The sequence below is a fragment of the Amblyraja radiata genome, chromosome 13 (assembly GCF_010909765.2).
Source record: "Amblyraja radiata isolate CabotCenter1 chromosome 13, sAmbRad1.1.pri, whole genome shotgun sequence".
Lineage (NCBI taxonomy): Eukaryota > Metazoa > Chordata > Chondrichthyes > Rajiformes > Rajidae > Amblyraja > Amblyraja radiata.
In genome coordinates, this window is record NC_045968.1 from 59,952,928 (window position 1) to 59,969,331 (window position 16,404).

At 45.1% G+C, this 16,404-nt stretch overlaps 1 protein-coding gene across 2 annotated transcripts in view; it reads left to right on the forward strand.

Moving 5' to 3' along the window:
• Positions 1-16,404, forward strand: part of clcn2 (chloride voltage-gated channel 2) — a 462,683-nt gene that overhangs the window by 215,718 nt on the left and 230,561 nt on the right. For both annotated transcript variants that reach the window (XM_033032183.1, XM_033032184.1), the window contains exon 6: positions 11,259-11,336. In XM_033032183.1, coding sequence (XP_032888074.1) covers positions 11,259-11,336 — 78 coding nt within the window. The remainder of the gene's footprint in view (positions 1-11,258; positions 11,337-16,404) is intronic.

A 16,404-nucleotide genomic window follows, 5' to 3' on the forward strand; every position in this document is an offset into this window, starting at 1 on the left:
TTTCACCTCCTCCCTGTCACCATTCCTGAAGTCCCCCTTCTTCTGGTTGAGAAGGGCCTTTATGTCACTGGTGACCCAGGGCTTGTTGTTGGTGAAACAGTGTACAGTCTCCTCAGGGACAACGCTATACACATATAACTTTATGTAGCTGGTGATACAGTCCGTGAGTCCATCAATGTCCTCTCCGTGGGGACTACAGAGTGTCCTGGTCTGTGACCTCAAAACAGCCCTGTAGTATGTCACAGGCCTCCTGTGACCATGTCTTCACTGACCTTGTAGTCACAGGCGGCCTCTGGCCCATTGGCTTATACCTGGATAGGATGTGAACCAGGTTGTGGTCAGATCTTCCCAGTGGCAGAAGGGCTATGGATCTGTACGCCTCTTGAACATTGGCTTACCACAGGTCCAATGTTTGCATATCCCTGGTGGGACATGAAATATTCCCATGGGTTGATGCACAGAGTCTCTTGCCCAGAGTAGGTGAATTGAGGACAAGAAGACATAGGTTCAAGGTGACGGGGAAAATATTTAATAGGAATCTGTGGGGTGACTTTTTCACACAAAGGGTGGTGGGTGTATGGAACAAGCAGTAGTTGAGGCTGGGACTATCTCATCATTTAAGAAATGGTTAGACAGTCACATGTTGGAGGGATATGGACCCAACGCAGGCTCGTGGGACGAGTGTAGCTGGGACATGGTGGCCAGTGTGGACAGGCTGGGCTGAAGGGCCTCTGTCCACACTGCATCACTCTATGACTCTAAATGCCCAGAGCTGCCTGGATACTGACCTCAATGGACAGCTCGCAGTCCTGCAGATGTCCCCTCCTGGACCAGAGGTCAATGGGCAGAGTAGTAGATGTACAAGTGTCATGTGAGAGAGACACAAAGAACTGCAGATGCTGGGTTACATAATAAGAGACAAAGTGCAGGAGTAACTCAACGAGAATCTGCTAAATTTATCTGTAAAAGAAGAAAATGCTGGAGTAAGTCAGCGGGACAGGCAGCATCTCTGGAGAGAAGGAATGGGTGGTATTTCTGCTTGAGATCTTTCTTCGACCTGAAATGCCACCCATTCCTTCTCTCCAGAGATGCTGCCTGTCCCACTGAGTTACTCCAGCATTCTGTGTCTATGTTCAGTTTAAACCAGCATCTGCAGTTCCTTCTTTCATTTTCACTCGTGTGTCAGACAACGTTCTGCCGTTGCTTTGCCACAGCCAGTGCCACATCTGTGCCTCTGTGGAGATTGTCCGCAGTGCATGCCTCTGCTGCAAGTCAGTAGGTGGGCCATTGTCCACCTCTCCACAGTTGCACTTGTCAGAGATCAAGAGGCCCCACTTCTTCAGGTTGAGTCCACAACGTCCCACTCCAGTGCGAAGGCGGTTTAGGGCTTTCCAGGTAGTATAAGGCAGGTGGTGTCCTGGTGCCGTCTGTTGTTTTGGTGCCTGGTACAGTTGGCTCTAGTTCCATGAAGCTGTTCCGACTCTTCAGGCGTTTCTTGGCATGTTGGTGATTGTGCAAGGGGTGGCGGGGGTCTGTTTGCACATTGAAGCGTTCTACTGCAGCTGCCCAATCACGTCTTTGAGATGGTTTGTCGATGCCTGCCAGCTCATACAGATGTTCAACCTTTGTCGGCTTCAGGCTTCCTGTGTTTTTTCTGCAGGCAGTGTTCAATGCAGAGTCCATGTTTAGAGCAGCTCCAGATGGGGCTTGCATATTCTACCACTGAGTAACAGAGCACCAGGGCTGCAGTGCGGATTGTTGTTGGGTCACTTCCAAATGAGCTGTTTGCCAATTTTTCGCTGACCTTTGACCTTTGCCTTGGTGTTCTCAACGTGTTGGCGATATGATAACGTGTGATCGAGGACCACACCTAGGTACTTTGGGGCTTTGCAGTGTTCCAACAGGACATCATTCCATCGCTCCTGCAGTTGACGTTTCGCATCCCGGTTCCGGAGGTGGAAAGCTGCGCATTGTGTTTTTATTGGGTTTGGGCGCAGGGAGTTCTGCGGTAGTATGATGTCATATTCTGCAGCGCAGCCTCTAGTACGGTCTCAATCTGGCTGAAGTCTGAAGATTGCGTTGCGATGCATAAGTCATCAGCATACAGAAACAACCTAGTTTTCGGGGTGATGGGTTGATCAGTGGTGTATATATATTGAACAACGTTGGGGCAAGGGCACTGCCCTGTGTAGACCATTCTTTTGGCGTCTCCCACGGCTGTTCTGACCATTCAGGCATACGAAGAGGCGGTGGTTCTCCATCATTGGCATGATGAACTGGACAAGGTGGGAGTCCTGTAGTGTTTGTTGCAGTTTAGCTTTCATGGTACAGTGGTTTACAGTGTCATATGCTGCGGACCAGTCTACAAATACTGCACCTGTGATTAGCTTCCCCTCGAAGCCATCTTCAATGTGCTGAGCAAGGTTCGGCAGTTGTCCGGTTGTTGACTTTCCCTGGTGGAATCCAGCCTGCACAGGTATCAAAACATCGTCTACATCCAGCGTGATGCGGTTCAGTATGCATCTTTCCATCAGTTTGTATGGGTGGCACAGCAGGGATATAGGCCAGTAGCTGCTGGGAAGATTGGCATCTTTGCCTGGTTTTGGTAAAGCAACAACCTTGGATTTCCGCCAGACTTGTGGAATAGAGTTGGTTGCTATGCAGATGTTAAACCTCTCCAGCAGTCATTCTCGTGCTCTGGGACCCAGATGTTGCAGCATCTCAGTTCTGATGTTGTCTAAGCCTTGTTAGGTTTCATCACATTCAGGGCTTTGTTGAGTTCGTCCATGGTGAAAGGTTGAGTGTACCATCTGTCGCTTTGGTTGTTGCCATCAGCAACCTTTGAGGGTGGAGGTTTCTTACCACTACTCTTGCCGTTTACCAACAACTGGTGGACAACCTGGTTAGCAGTCACATTTCCACGTGGTTTACTGTGGGTGGGATCATTCCCGAGACGTCTCAGTGTCACCCATACCTTCCTGATGCTGCTGTCGTAGGTCTGTTGTTTCTATTTGCTCCTGCCATTGTCTGCGTTTTGCCTCATTGAGTGCATCTGTGAGCTCTTTCCCCATCTCAGCTGTTTTGTCTGCGAATGGGTCTTCAGATAAGAGAGGAAGGTGGGGAGTGAAATGTAGAACCAAGGAAAAGGATGGTGGGCAGACGTGAACAGGGAGGGGAAGAGGGGGGCAGATGTGAGAAGAAAAGAATTGGGTGATGAGACCAGGGTATGGGAAGAAAGGTGTGTGATGGATTGGGGGAACTGAGGATATGAGACGGGGATGGGGGGTGTGGGAAGGATTACCTGAAATTGGAAAATTCCCAATTTCAATTCTTCATTTGCAGGTAAACCACTCTCCCCCTCCCCTCCATTCTCCTCTCATCTACCCAGCTCCTCACCCTACACACCTCCCTACCCCGCCACCCAGATCCTTTCCCACCGTTCCTCGCCCATCCCTCCATACTCCAGGTGCCCCATTTCTCTCTCCCCTGCCACTTTAATAGTCCATTATCTGTTATTTGCACTATCAGTTTATTTATTCATGTGTGTATATATTTATATAATGGTATATGGACACACTGATCTGTTCTGTAGTCATGCCTACTATGTTCTGTTGTGCTGAAGCAAAGCAAGAATTTCATTGTCCTATCTGGGACCCATGACAATAAACTCACTTGAATCTTGAATCTTCCCCTCAGTAAAGAATAAATGGACTGGGTCTGTTTTCATTTGTGAGAAAGCAAAAGCTAATTTAATTAAAAGTTAAGTAAAACTAAGAGATTGCCTGTAACACTGCTCTGATTAATCAGTTAAAACAAAGTGATGAATGATCATTCACCCATGATAAATTGTGATTAATCAATTAAAGTGAATACATTTCTAAGATCTCGCTTCCCTAGAGCTAGTACTCGAATAGGATTGTATGAGAATTCTTCGTTTTGGAAATAAATGTTTGGTAATTTTTCAGCCAGTTCATCCAGTAAAGCTCAGTAAAAACCTAAACATAATCAATCAGTTAAATGCGTTCAGAAAATTTCGAACAGCAAAATGTTGAATGACGGGACTGATTTTCAGGGCAAGAGGTCGGAGGTTTGGCGCAACTTTCTTGTGAAAAAAAGTGATAGGAATTTAGTGAAGTACATGCATTGCGAAACGACCTACAGATATCAGCCAATCTAGTCCTCATTCAAATATCTGGAACACAAGCATGCCTTCAATTTGACCCAATGCCTTCAAACAACTCAGGCATTCCATCCTGCACAAATCAAGGAACAATCATTTCACATTTCAAGAAGAAACTAACAGAAACATTTAAGTTTGTCATTGCACATTTGACAGCGTTAGACAGAATTCCATTCGTAACTTTGGCCAAAAGTGTCGACATCAATAATAGCTGGAAATGTGGAACAAAAATGCAGGTAGAAATGAAGCAGGAACTGAAGGAAATACTGGAATCTCAAGCCCGCTTTTCACACACTTTAGGCGAGTGGACCTCAAAGAGAAATCACCGCCAAATGTGGCTCAATTTGCATCACACTGACAAGCTCTTTGGTCTCCGATAATACGAATCAATTGTTGAAAAAGTTCTAAAACTGATCATTGATGAACTGGAAACTTTTGACATTGATTTGTAGAAAGATGAAGTCGGGATGACCACTGAAGGAGATAGTATTATGAACAAGCTTGGTCAAAAACCAGGCATTTCCCAGTAATGTGTAATTTATGTGGCATTCACTTGGCCAAGGTTGATGTGGTGTACAAACGGTCACATAACCTGTCTGCTGATGGTGTTGAAGATGAGAATGACCAGGACGACAACTATGAAGAAGATTGAGGAGTCCAATGATGCTGATGAAGGTGATGATGACTCCATCGGTGAGTGGGTTGAAGATCAATCCATGGATGCTGATGTTCAATTTGCAGACAACATCACTGAATTGATTCGAAAATTTTCCAAAATTGTTATTTTTTCTGCAAGTCGCCCATGAGAAACGATTTAATGCAATATGGAGTCAAATGTGAAAAAGGAAATGAGATGGCATTGATCCTTGCCTGCAAAACATGTTGGAATTCAGTGCTGGCTCTGCTGAGGTGGTTTTTGGAACTGGAAGATGTTACATCAACAATGCTTAGTGAGCTTCCAACCAACCATCAATTCCCATCTGAAACTGAATTGCAGCTGGCATCCGAGTGAGCTGAAAGTTTGGATTTGATTGAAATTAGTTTTCCTCGCACTTGGACAGCGCAGTTGTCAAAGCTGACAAAATATTTAACTTGTGTAGGAAGGAACTGCAGATGCTGGTTTAAACCGAAGATAGACACTAAAAGCTGGTGTAACTCTGCGGGACAGGCAGCATCTCTGGAGAGAAGGAATAGATGACGTTTCGGGTCGAGACCCTTTTTCAGACTGAGAGTCCCGGGAATGGGAAACAAGAGATATAGACGGTGATGTGGAGAGATATAAAACAAATGATTGAAAGATCTGCAAAAAAGTTACGAATGTAAAGGAAACAGGCCATTGTTAGCTGTGGGCTGGGTGAAAACGTGTTACAGACATTGAGACTCAACAAATATTTGATTTCATGCTGACCAATCTGGAGCAGCATCCTGGTAATATCGGCAGAAAACTGTATGAAGCTGTTCACGTTAGGATTTAGCCCAGGCAATTCAGGTCCACTCAGATACTTGGATAATCCAATGGATAATGACATTGCCTGCAACTCCCACTTGCATCTCTACCAACTAGTGATCTTGCCAAAATTCTGACAGATCTTTACATGCAGCTGTTCTCAAACAAAGACGATGAATTATTTGTTAACGATGGTTAAGAAGATAATAATCCAGCTGAGCCCACTGCCAAGCACAGGAAATCAGAAGATCTTGATGTCAATTCTCTCCAGAATGAATGTCAAGAAGCCGAAGCCAATGAAGTCATATTCAAACCCGCAGGACATTTTGAAGACAAAATGAGTAGGAAGGAACTGCAGATGCGGGTTTAAACCGAAGATAGACACAAAAAGGTGGAGTAACCTAGGGGGTCAGACAGCATCTCTGGAGAAAAGGAATGGGTGACGTTTCGGGTCGAGACCCTTCAGACTGAGAGTCAGGGGAAGCAAGAAATGGCTGTCTTGGAAAACATGTTGAAACACCAAGCACATTTGTACAGTGTACAGACTACAGCGCACTCATGACCACTCTGAGCTCAGTTGAATCTGAAACATGTTTTAGTGCTGTTGGCCTCTTTGTTACAAAATCGTGCACGTCATTGGACGATGAGACCGTTGTTACCTTATTTAAAATAGGTTCACATTTGTGAAATAAAGATAAATTTGGCAAGAAAGAATGAGTTCTTGATTACTGATAATTAATCATGTTAATCAAGGAAAAGTGATTGATTAATGATTAATCACCTTTTCAAAATTAATTAGTTAATCAGAAAACAACCCTAGTTGCCTGACGACACTTTAAAAATGACAAAATGTTTTGTGTCGTGTGTTTGCTCAGAGTATGTTTTCATTTGCGGGGAGAGGGAGCAACATAAGAATAACCTATAAATCCAATGAGCAAATGAAAACAAAATTCTTCATGCAGAACAATGTGGAACTCACTGGTAAGGGGAAGGATTGATGTCAGAAGGGAAGTTGGACAAATGAAAGAAGGAGAGGGTTATTATGATAGATATAGATGAGAATGATGGGGAAGACCTGAGAACATAAACGCCAAAGGAGAATGGTTGGGCTTCCCCTGTGATTCATGGCTCAGTGCAGTGCAGATACAAGATGGCAGCCTGATTGGAGGTATTGCAAGTGATGTGCTAGATTTTATATTGGAAGTGATGTGCTAGATTTTATAGGGGTGGCACTATGGTGCAGCAGTAAAGTTGTTGCCTAACAACGCCAAAGTCCCGGGATTGATCCTGATTGTGGGTTTTCTCCGGTTGCTCCAAAGATTTGTAGGTTAATTGGCTTCAGTAAAAATTGACAATTTTTATCATGGTTTAGGATAGTCTTAATGTACGGGGGTGATTGCTGGTAGGCACGGACACAATGGGCTTAACCTGTTTCTGTGCTTTCGAGTTTAGTCTACTTTAGACTTCAGAGATATAATGCCGAAACAGGCCCTTTGGCCCACCAACTTTAAAGTAAAGAGATATGTATAAGGCCAGAAGAAAGAGCATTTATTTTGAGAGCACTGGTGGAAATGAAGGGGACCACATCTGAAAAAGAAGGAACTTTTCACAATGTCAGCTGGTAGCAAAACATAGAAACATAGAAAATAGGTGCAGGAGGAGGCCATTTGGCCCTTCAAGCCAGCACTGCCATTCATTGTAATCATGGCTAATCGTCCCCAATCAATAACCCGTGCCTGCCATCTCCCCATATCCCTTGCCTCCACTAGCCCCTAGAGCTCTATCTAACTCTCTCTTAAATCCATCCAGCGACTTGGCCTCCACTGCCCTCTGTGGCAGAGAATTCCATAAATTCACAACTCTCTGGGATTCTCACCTCAGACTAAAATGGCCTCCCCTTTATTCTAAGACTGTGGCCCCTGGTTCTGGACTCGCCCAACACTGGGAACATTTTTCCTGCATCTAGCTTGTCCAGTCCTTTTATAATTTTATATGTTTCTATAAGATCGCCCCTCATCCTTCTAAACTCCAGTGAATACAAGCCTAGTCTTTTCAATCTTCAATCTCAAAACCAGGAAAGGAATTTACTTCTTTAATGTCTAAACATCTATGGATCTCTGCTGTGTTATACTCAGCGACTGGATTTCCAAGTCTTTTGGGCAGAGAGTTTCAAAGATTTACCAGCCTCTGTGTGATGACATATCTCCTTATTTTGCACTGAACTATCTAACACCCTCTAAATACAAAGTACTGTATACCTTTCCTTAGGTAGCAAGATCAGATCTGAAATTGTTATTTTGGATGCAGTGTCATCAAAGTGGTATATAGTTAAGTTTAGTTTAAAGATACAGCACGGAAACAGGCCCTTTGGCCCATCGTCCGCGCCGATGAGTGATCCCTGCACATTAACACTGCCCTATACACACACTAGGGATTATTTTATGTTCATAACCAGCCAATTAACCTACAAACATGTACGCCTTTGGAGTGCGGGAGGAAACCGAAGATCTCGGAGAAAACCCACGCAGGTCACAGGGAGAACGTGCAGACTCCATACAGAAAGCACCCGTAGTCAGGGATTGAACCCGTGTCCCTGGCACTGTAAGGCAGCAACAGTACCGCGATGTCCCATATAATTAAAACATGATGTCTTTAGTTTTCTCCTCATATCCCCTTGCAATAAAGGTCAGTGTGCTATTTGCCATTTCAGTTGCTCACAAAATATTTATATTAATTCAGTGCAGGATACCCAGATTCTTACGTGTGAAACTTCTGCTTCATTGCATCTTCTGCTTTTATCTCTGGCATTTGATGCAACCATCTGCCTACCATCACCCCCCTTGACTGCGTCCACCTATTACCTGCTACGCTTTGTCTTACTTCACCCTTTTTCCAGCTTTCTCTGCCCCTCCCCCCCACAATCAATCTGAAGAAGGGTCGCAACCTGTAACGTCACCTGTCCATGTTCTCCAGAGATGCTGAGTTGGCCCAGTACCTTGTCTGCTCCTGGTGTCTATGTGAGATTATTAACCTCTCAATTCAATGTCTTAGGGTCCTGCAGCACAGGAATTGACCCTTCAGCCCAATTTGTCTATGCCAACCAAGATGCCCCATCTAAGATGATCCCATTTGCCCGTGTTTGGCCTATATTCCCCTAAACCTAGTGGGTAGGGAGGAACAGCAGATGCTGGTTTAAACCAAAGACAGACACAAAAGGCTGGAGTAATTCAGTGGGTCAGGCTGCATCTCTGGAGAAAAATAATAGGTGACGTTTTGCTGCTGAGCCTTCCTGCTTAGTTACTCCAGCCTTTTGTGTCTGTCCCCTACACCTCTCCTGTCCAAGGACCTGTCCAAATGTCTTTTAAATGTGTTAATTGTATCTGCCTCAGCTACTACCTCTGGAAGCTCGTTCCACATACCCACCACAATCTGAGTGAAAGAGTTGCCCTTCAGATTCGTATTAAATGTTTCCCCTCTTATCTCAACTCTAAGCCCTCTAGTTCTTGATTCCACTACACTAGGGAAAAAGTCTCTGTGCAATCAATCACTTTATCTATTCCCCTCATGATTTCACACGCCTCTACAAGATCACCCCTCATCCTCCTGAGCTCCATATAATAAAGTCCTAGCCTGCCCAACCCCTCCTTTTAGCTTGGGCCCTTGAGTCCTTTCTACATTCTCATAACTCTTCTCTGTTCTTTTTCCAGCTTCATGGCATATTTGTTAAACAGGGTGACCAAAACTGAACACAACACTCCAAAACGCAGCCGCACCAACGCCTTATACAACTGTGACATGACATCCTAACTTCTACACTAAATTCCCTGACTGATGAAGGCCAACGTTGAAAAGCCTTCTTCACACCCTATCTATACGCAACACTACTTTTAGGGAACGATGTACTTGTACTCCTAGATCCCTTTAGTCCACAACATTCCCCAGGGCCCTATGGGCAAACATTATATTTAATAGTTAACTCTCAGCCTAGATATTGTAAGTATGTTCTTCTGATACTCATTTCCCACACCTCCAACCCTGTGTTCTTTGTCCACTGCCCCCTCCCCTCCCCCACACCCCCCACACCCACCCACTGTCTGCAACTTTAAGAAACAAAGAAGAGATACAAGGAACGTCAGTTGCTCCTGTACAAACAAAACCCGCAAAGACCTAGAGTTACTCAGTCAGTCAATCAGAATCTCTGGAGAACATCACTAGATGACATCTTGGGTAGGGGCCCTTCTTCAGACTTCAATTCAAAAACATGATTGTCCTGAAGAAGGGTCTTTGACCTGAAATATTAACCGTTTCTTATTCCACATATGCTGCTTGATATGTGGAGTGTGTCGATCACTTTCTACTTTTATTTCAGAATTTCAGCATCTGCAATTTTTTTGCACACTTTCATGAGAGGTAAACGTAGTTGGGGTGATAAACTATTCATAGTTGTTTAAGAAAGAGTGATAAATTGTTGTCGTGAAGTGTGTACATGAAACTTGAAAACAGCATGCAAACATCACTAAAAGTCAGTATGCAGGTGCAGCAAGCAATCAGGAAGGCCAATGGAGTTTTGGCCTTTATTGCTAGGGGGATTGAGTATAAAAACACGGAGGTCTTGCTGCAGCTGTACACGGTATTAGTGAGACCACATTTGGAATACTGTGTACAGTTCTGGGGTCCATACTTAAGAAAGGATGTACTAGCCCTGGAGGCAGTGCAGCGAAGGTTTACAAGATTAATTCCTGCAATGAGGGGATTGACATATGAGGAAAGGTTAAGTAAGCTGGGGCTCTACTCTTTGGAGTTTAGAAGAATGAGAGGCGATCTCATTGAAACGTATAAGATCGTGAGGGGCCTTGATCGGGTGGATGCACCGAGGATGTTCCCAATGATCGGGGAGGCTAGAACTAGGGGACATAGTTGCAGAGTGAGGGGGGGCTCTTTTAAAACTGAGATGAGGAAGAACTTCTTCACCCAGAGGGTGGTTAGTTTGTGGAATTCACTGCCCCAGGGAGCAGTGGAAGCAGAAACGTTAAATATATTTAAGTCAAAAATAGATGGTTTTTTAGCTGCCAAGGGGATAAGGGGCTACGGGGAGAGGGCAGGGATATGGACCTAGGTATGGTTAGTATAGTAAGACCTGAGTGATCTCCTGGACAAGTGTCGATCGCCTGGATTGGGGTCGGAGAGGAATTTCCCGGATTTTTTTCCCGAATTGGACCTGGGTTTTTATCCGGTTTTTTGCCTCCCCCAGGAGATCACGCGGTTCTTGGGGTGGAGAGGGGTGATAGCGGTATAAAGGGGAGGGTAGTGTCTTGTGTTCTGTGTCTTGTGTCTACTGTTTGTGGGTAAGTGTGTCTGTTTAGTGTTCAGCCATGAGTGAATGGCGGTGCGGGCTCGACGGACCTGGTGGTCTACTCTCGCACCTACTTTCTATGATTCTATGATTCTAAACAATTATGAGGCAATTTTCAGTGCATTAATCTGATTATTAAATTGCCTCTAATTGTGTTTTGTTTAGATCATAATAATAACAAGTTTGTTCCCTGTTGACCTCAGCTTTATGGATCAGATATAATATAACATCATGTTTATACATATCTCACTTTTTGTTTTTCCTCCTTTGATCTGCAGGGACCTTTTGTTCACATTGCAAGTATGTGTGCTGCGTTGCTGAGCAAATTCATGTCACTCTTTGGTGGGATTTACGAGGTAAGAATTTTTTACAGTCAGAAATACTGGTTGGAACAAGTGGTGGTACAGCGGTAGATTTGCTGCCTTACAGCGCCATGGACATTAATACCACACAGAGTTTGTACATTCTCCCCGTGACCTAGTGGGTTTCTCCAGCTGCTCCAGTTTCTTCCCACGTTCCAAAGACATCCAAGTTTGTACACTAATTGACTTCTGTAAATTGCCCCATATGTATCGGATGCCAAACTGGGATAACATAGAACTAGTGTAGGGGTGATTGTTGGTCACCGTGGACTTGGTGGCTGAAAGGCCTGCTTCCACGTTATATCTCTACACTAAACAGCCATGTTATACTTTATGTGCATCCGTTGTAGACTTTTGTTTTCTCTCTCATCCAAGCTCTCCAACTTGACATTCCACCACATTTTCCAGGTTCATTTGCCCTTTCCTTTTCCCTTTGTTACCGCGCTGTATCTCCAAACTAAATTAAACTACAAACCTGTACATCTTAGAAGCGTGGGAGGAAACAGGAGCACCCGGGGAGAACGTACAATCTCCATTCAGACAGCACCCGTAGTCAGGATCGAACCAGGGTGTCTTGCGCTGTAAGGCAGCACAACTACGCAGGTCCAGTGTGCCACCTTTCTTTGCGATGATTAGTGAGTTGTGATGAGGCCAGAGTGGGGAATAAAGAGGAGGGAAAATGAAAGGAGAAGCTAGTTAATAGTTGGACAATCACTTTGCAGCAACTCATGAATAAGGAGTGTCAAGTCTTCTAATGTTTTTGCAGTTTCCCCGCTTGAAAGGGATTTGATTTATCTACCCCGAAATGATGAACTGGATTCACTCAGACCAAACACTTCTTTTCCACCTTTTATTTTCTCCTTCTTTTATTTTGGCAGATTAGTTTTTATCAGTTTTAGTCTTTATCAGTTTTGGTCTTTATCAGCTTTGGTCTTTAACAGGTGAAAAACCGGCTGCCAATCGGGTCTGTAGAAAAATCAGTTTTGCTTGCCTTTTCTGGCTCTCGCGGCAGTCTTTTCGGACAGTCTTTTTGATTTACTGCTGGATTCACTGCTCGCAAGTTTCTTGTCTCTCCTTCACTGGCTTCTGGTGCTCTGTGCCCTTTTGACCCCCAGGCAGAACTCGGCAGGCTGGGGTTCCGCCCACTTTGAATCACTGTCTCGTGATTTCAATTGTAGCATTTTTCTGCACCTGTTCTTTAATTTCAGTTTGACTTGACACCTCCCACTCGATCTTCCAATGGAACCACTTGGGAGATTGACGCTTTAAAGTCAAACTTTGAAGTCTAGGTTTGAACTTGGTCTTTATAGGCTACCAGTCGATCTGTTGTGGTGCTTGGGAAAGTTGTGCCCCATTGCGCAGCACAAAAAATGTATTTTAGAGCATTTTCTTGTTCTCTTATTGTAATGACTCCTGTCAAAGAGATGGCCTCCCACTTTGGATTGTTTAGGGCTTTCCACAAGATGATACCACTTCTCCACTTGAATTTGACTGTGTAGCTCAAAATACTTCTTTAAGCGTGAGGCGAACACTGCTCCGCACATATCTGCTTTAACAGCGTCTCCTCTCTGGTCCAAGGGAGTTAACTTGGCCTTGGATTCCACAAGTCTGACAATTGGGCCATGGTCTGAATCCCATCTCAGGTACATCACTGCCCCGTAGGTGTGCTCACTTCCGTCAGAAAAGGTGATTCCCAAGGGTTCAGTTGCGGGGCAAGAGGGAGTCAGTGCCCTGACGAACTTGACTTTTCCAAGTTGTACGTACTCTTCAAAGAGCTTAATTGCATCCTCCCTGAGTCCATCTGAGAGTGCCATGTCCCATGTGTCTCTGACCGAACAGCTTCCCTCTTTTGCTTCTTGGAAAGCTCTGCGTACTAGAATCGCTCCCTTTTGCTTAACAGGAGCCACTATGCCGATGGGGTCATATAGCCCTGCTACCTGGCTGAGAAGCTCTCTTCTTGTTAGGGGATTTGGCGTCTGAGTTTTGATTTGCTCTTGTAGAAGGCTTTGACCAAGCCGCATCTTTTTCTTTCTCTTGGAGAAATTGATTCCCACCATAACGTGGAGCATGTCCTCTTCAACAATGTAGCCCAGACCAAGTGCCTTGTTATCATCACCATGCATTTGGTTTGGTAGGATCATGCTTTTTGTTTTGCTTTTCTTTAAAGCATCATTGTCCTCCTTCCTCCCACTTTGGCCAGACAGAACCCAAGGCTTGAGCTCAAACCTACCAGCTTTTAGGATTCGTTCCACATTTGCTGTGATGATTCTCAACTGGTCGAGGCTGTTGTGAGATGTGAGGATGTCGTCAACATAGCTGTCTTTCTGGAGTACTTGCTGCTCATCCTTGAGGTGGGTAAAAGAAGGAAGATTAGCAGTCTCACGCATTGCCAACTGTGCAATGCACCCCGCAGGTTTGTCTCCGATGTTCACTCTTGTGATAGCATACTCTCCCAGCTCCTCGTCCTCGGAATCTAGCCAGAGGAATCTGTGTAAGTGTACTTCACGGTCCTCCAACCAGACTGAGTTATACATCTTCTTTATGTCTCCCAGAGCAGCATAGATTCCGCCTCTGAATCTGAGGAGGACGGCGCGAATTTGGTTGAGGACGTCTGGACCTTTCATCAGCAAATCATTTAAGCTGACACCATTGCACTTTTGGCTGCTGTTCCACACTAGTCTCACTGGGGTTGTGACAGAGTGGGGGTTTGGAGCAATAAGGTGACTCACATACCACACTGGTCCCTTCCAGTTTGCAATCATGTCTTCGGACAATTTGATTGCAGCCTTTCGGTCCACCATGTCGTGCACCTGAGCTGTGTAGGCACTTTTCCATTCAGGTTCTCTGGATAGCTGCCTCTCCGTCCTGAGAAATGTGGCTTCCACTGTCCTTTTATTATTTGGTAGAGAAGCTGGGTCTTCCAACCAAGGATAGCTAGCATGCCAATGTGGGTCTTTACTGTGACGGTCTCCTGTTACGTAGGTGAGGCCTTCCCTTACCACTTCGAGCTCTCTCTCTTCAGCAAGAGTCATTTCTTTTCCGCCTGGCTGGCAGTTTCCACAGCGGCAACCCCCGCACTTTGGCTCGCATGCTGCTCCAATGCTATCCCACTTCCACCAATCCAAGAAGTCCCGATTGGCGGTTGATGTGCGTGACTTCTGAACTTTGACGGCGACCTGTCCGTTTGGTGAAAGTTCCTCAGGGACTGGGGCAGTGAGCTCCTCATACTTTAAAGCAGCTGCTCTCATTGATCTTGCGAAGTGTGTTTTGGACATGTGGGCTGACATGGTAAGCTTCTCAAACAGCTCAGGATGACAACCTCCAACAGTCTTTCCCAGTGGTCCATCCCACAGAATGAGATCTCCAACAGTTCTAATCCTCTGAGGCGCTAGCTGACCTTCTCTATGGCTTATGAGCAAATGTATCTCTTTTGGTCTCACAAGTTCCTCAAGTGGGACGTCTGGAAAGAACTTTTGCAGCTGCTGTGGTGTCACATGTTTGTGAACATCTGCGATGCTGTCCAACCCATAACAAACTAACTGGTGCGACTTGAGTGTGCCCTTGGGAGTCTTCACTCGGATCTTTAGAAGGTAGCGCATTGTCTCTACGTGGACCTTCATCCCCCCAACTCCATGGACGATAAGCGTGATGTCTTCACTCCTAAGGTTCAGTCTACTCGCAGCCTTGTGAGTTATGTAGTTGGTATCTGAAGCCAAGTCAATTAATGTCCCAACCTTTTGTCCAGCATTTGCTATGACCTCCAAAAGCATCATAATCACTGGATGCTCTTGCAGTCCACCTTCCTTTAGGAGGCTTGGCTGATGCTTTGCAGTGTTGAAGGCTCTTGATGCAGTGTTGGAGAACACATCTCGGCATTGTTTTGCCAACTCTGGTGGAAGTTTGCTGAAAAACTCCTCTTGGTCCACTGTATATTTCTTCTTGCCTTTATCTTCCTCTGGACCAAATTTACTCCTTCTCTGATCCACACTGCTTTTCCTCATCTCATAATTGGGGCACAGATAAAAATGATGCTCAGGAATCTGTTCATCCTTGCAGATTTGATTTTTACACAGATATGCAGGTTTGCAGTATGAACCATCATCATGAACTTCAAGACACTTTTTGCATGTTCCCAACTTCTTTACTGCAGCTCTTTTCTCTGTCAGCTTTAGCCCTCGAAACTGCTTGCAGAAGTACAGCTTCCTTTTATGCTTTATGTCACCACAGACTACACAACTTGTGTGGTCATTTTCTGACTTGGTAGACTTGGTTCTGGCATGTCTTGGTTCAGTCCGAGTTTCCTTTCTACTCGGCTCCTCGTCCCTCAGTTGCTCGAGCTGTTCGTATATGCTCTCCTGCTCTTTGAGAAATGACAAGAGACTGTCAAACCGTTTCTCTGGTGCCACACCATTCCTCTTGTCAGCTACATAAACCAGCCATTCCTTCTTAAGGGTTTCTGGAAGCTTTGTTTCAATTGATTTTGTCATCAGTGGATTTTTAATGGCGCCTGTGTCTCCGAGATCGCTCAAGTCATTAAGCGCCTTTTCCACAGCTTGAATTAATTCCACTATTTTACGTGGCTGATGTCCTCTGACAGGTGGGATTCCCTGAAGCTCCTCCACTATCTCAATAGCAATAGCTGTTTGATTTCCAAACCGGTTCTCTAGGACACGAAAGATATCATCTGCAGTGTTATAACTTGTGAGGCGGAGGTCTCTTGTAATTTTGTCCTCCAGACTGTCCAGCAATTGAACCTTCTTCACCTCATTTGATCCAGTGGGTTCACCTTGCTTTTGCAGTGCTTCCCAATCCTTCCTCCATCTATAAAAGTCACGCTTGTTTCCAGTAAACTTAGGAAGGGCCGTGGGCCTCAGTCTGATGGCTGGTGAAGGATAATTGAAAGCTTTCGCCGCTTGTGCTAATCCTTCAGCGTCCTTCTTTATTCTTGCCTGTATGAAGTCAGCCTTCCTGGAAACCAGCTTGGGGACGAGAAGCTCGAGTGTTCTTAGGTGTTTCTGGAAGCTCTCTTGCTCATCCAGAGGGACCCAACGTTTCCACCGAC